Source organism: Eulemur rufifrons, chromosome 8 (genome assembly GCF_041146395.1).
Source record: "Eulemur rufifrons isolate Redbay chromosome 8, OSU_ERuf_1, whole genome shotgun sequence".
In the NCBI taxonomy this organism is placed as follows: domain Eukaryota; kingdom Metazoa; phylum Chordata; class Mammalia; order Primates; family Lemuridae; genus Eulemur; species Eulemur rufifrons.
Window position 1 is genome coordinate 97,520,298 of NC_090990.1, and position 1,598 is coordinate 97,521,895.

A 1,598-nucleotide genomic window follows, 5' to 3' on the forward strand; every position below is an offset into this window, starting at 1 on the left:
CTGATGCATCTGAATCTCCTTCATCTAAATATCAACTGGATTATTTTCCCCTTTATTATATTATCAGCAAATATAATGAAATCCTTTAAAAATTAGGCCACAGCAAGCTTTCTTGTTATATAAGTCATTAATACTGAAGTGCTGAATAAAGAAAGAGATGAATGAATAAATGGAGAAAGGAGGGAAATGCATCACCTATATATACATGATTTTGCTAACCCAAATGAAAAAGCAGTTGTTAGTTGTAACTCTGATGATTTGTCTTATTTACATCGCAATTTTCATTTGATGACATCAAAGAATAATGGAGAGTTGAATGTTTATTTGTTGTTTCTTTTAAATTTCAGACATGCAAACAATGAAGATCAACCAGACTATCCTGAAGGAATTCATTCTCGTTGGCTTTTCTATATACCCACATGTACAGGCATTCCTCTTTGTGGTTTTCTTTTTCCTCTACCTTCTCACCCTTGCAGGTAATCTGGCCATCATGGGTCTAACCTGGGTGGACAGGTCTCTCCACACCCCTATGTATCACTTCCTCAGTGCGCTCTCCTTCTCTGAGACCTGCTACACATTGACTATTATCCCTAAGACGCTGGAAGATCTGCTGGCTAAGAACAGAAGCATTTCAGTCATAGGTTGTGGCTTACAGATGTGTTTCTTCTTGGGACTTGGTGGCACAAACTGTATCATCCTCACTTTGATGGGATATGATCGCTTCCTGGCTATCTTTAACCCTCTAAGATATCCACTGATTATGACCAACATTGTATGTGGATTACTTGTGGCCTCCGCTTGGGCTGGAGGCTTCTTTATCTCTCTGATAGAGACTGCACTGATATTCAGGGGCTCTTTCTGCAGTCCCAACCTCATCAAACACTTCTTCTGCCATATGCGGGCAGTTGTCAAGCTGTCCTGTATAGACAGTGATCTCACAGAGTTCATTGTAACAGTGATCTCAGTGGCAGGCTTGCTGGGTACCTTTCTGATCATTATCTTGACTTATGTTTTAATTCTTTCCACTGTCCTCAGGATCCCTTCAGCTGAGGGCAAGAAAAAAGCATTTTCCACCTGCACCTCCCACCTCACAGTGGTCATCATCCACTTTGGTTTCGCATCTATTGTTTATTTGAAGCCAGAAGCCTCAGGGGGAGATGACACACTCATAGCAGTCCCTTATACTGTCATCACCCCTTTACTCAGCCCAGTCATATTCAGCCTCAGGAATAACGACATGAAGAATGCTTTTAGAAAGATGATGGGAAAGACACTTGCCTTGAAAAAATAATCTTGCACTATTGCTACTGGTTTGAAGCATGGCTCAGTGTCCCCAGAATTCAGTGGGGCATTTATCCTGTGACCTCTGGAGAAGCCTATACCATTTGCTTTTATTCAGAGATTGGGATATGGGGAGCAAGTGACTCAGTCTAGGACATAAGCCATTGCAGGCATTTACTTAGCTTGTTAAAGATGTTGTCCAACCCTTTTACTTTCCAGTATCAGAGGAAGAATGCCCTATAGATATGTGGATTCTGCCAATCAATTTCTAAGTGTCCTGCACCATTCATGAAGTGGGAAAAGAAAGAGAGTCAAAG

General features: G+C 41.2%; 1 protein-coding gene across 1 annotated transcript; it reads left to right on the plus strand.

Annotated features, from left to right (window-relative positions):
• The first annotated feature begins 358 nt into the window (after positions 1–358).
• On the plus strand, positions 359–1,291 carry OR10X1 (olfactory receptor family 10 subfamily X member 1). The gene has a single exon (XM_069478534.1). It carries the CDS (start codon positions 359–361, stop codon positions 1,289–1,291), a length of 933 nt encoding a protein of 310 aa, XP_069334635.1.
• The last annotated feature ends 307 nt before the right edge of the window (positions 1,292–1,598 follow it).

What these genes read in the sequence shown, in the direction of transcription:
- OR10X1 (XM_069478534.1), top strand. Translation starts at nt 359, where the DNA reads ATGAAGATCAACCAGACTATCCTGAAGGAATTCATTCTCGTTGGCTTT.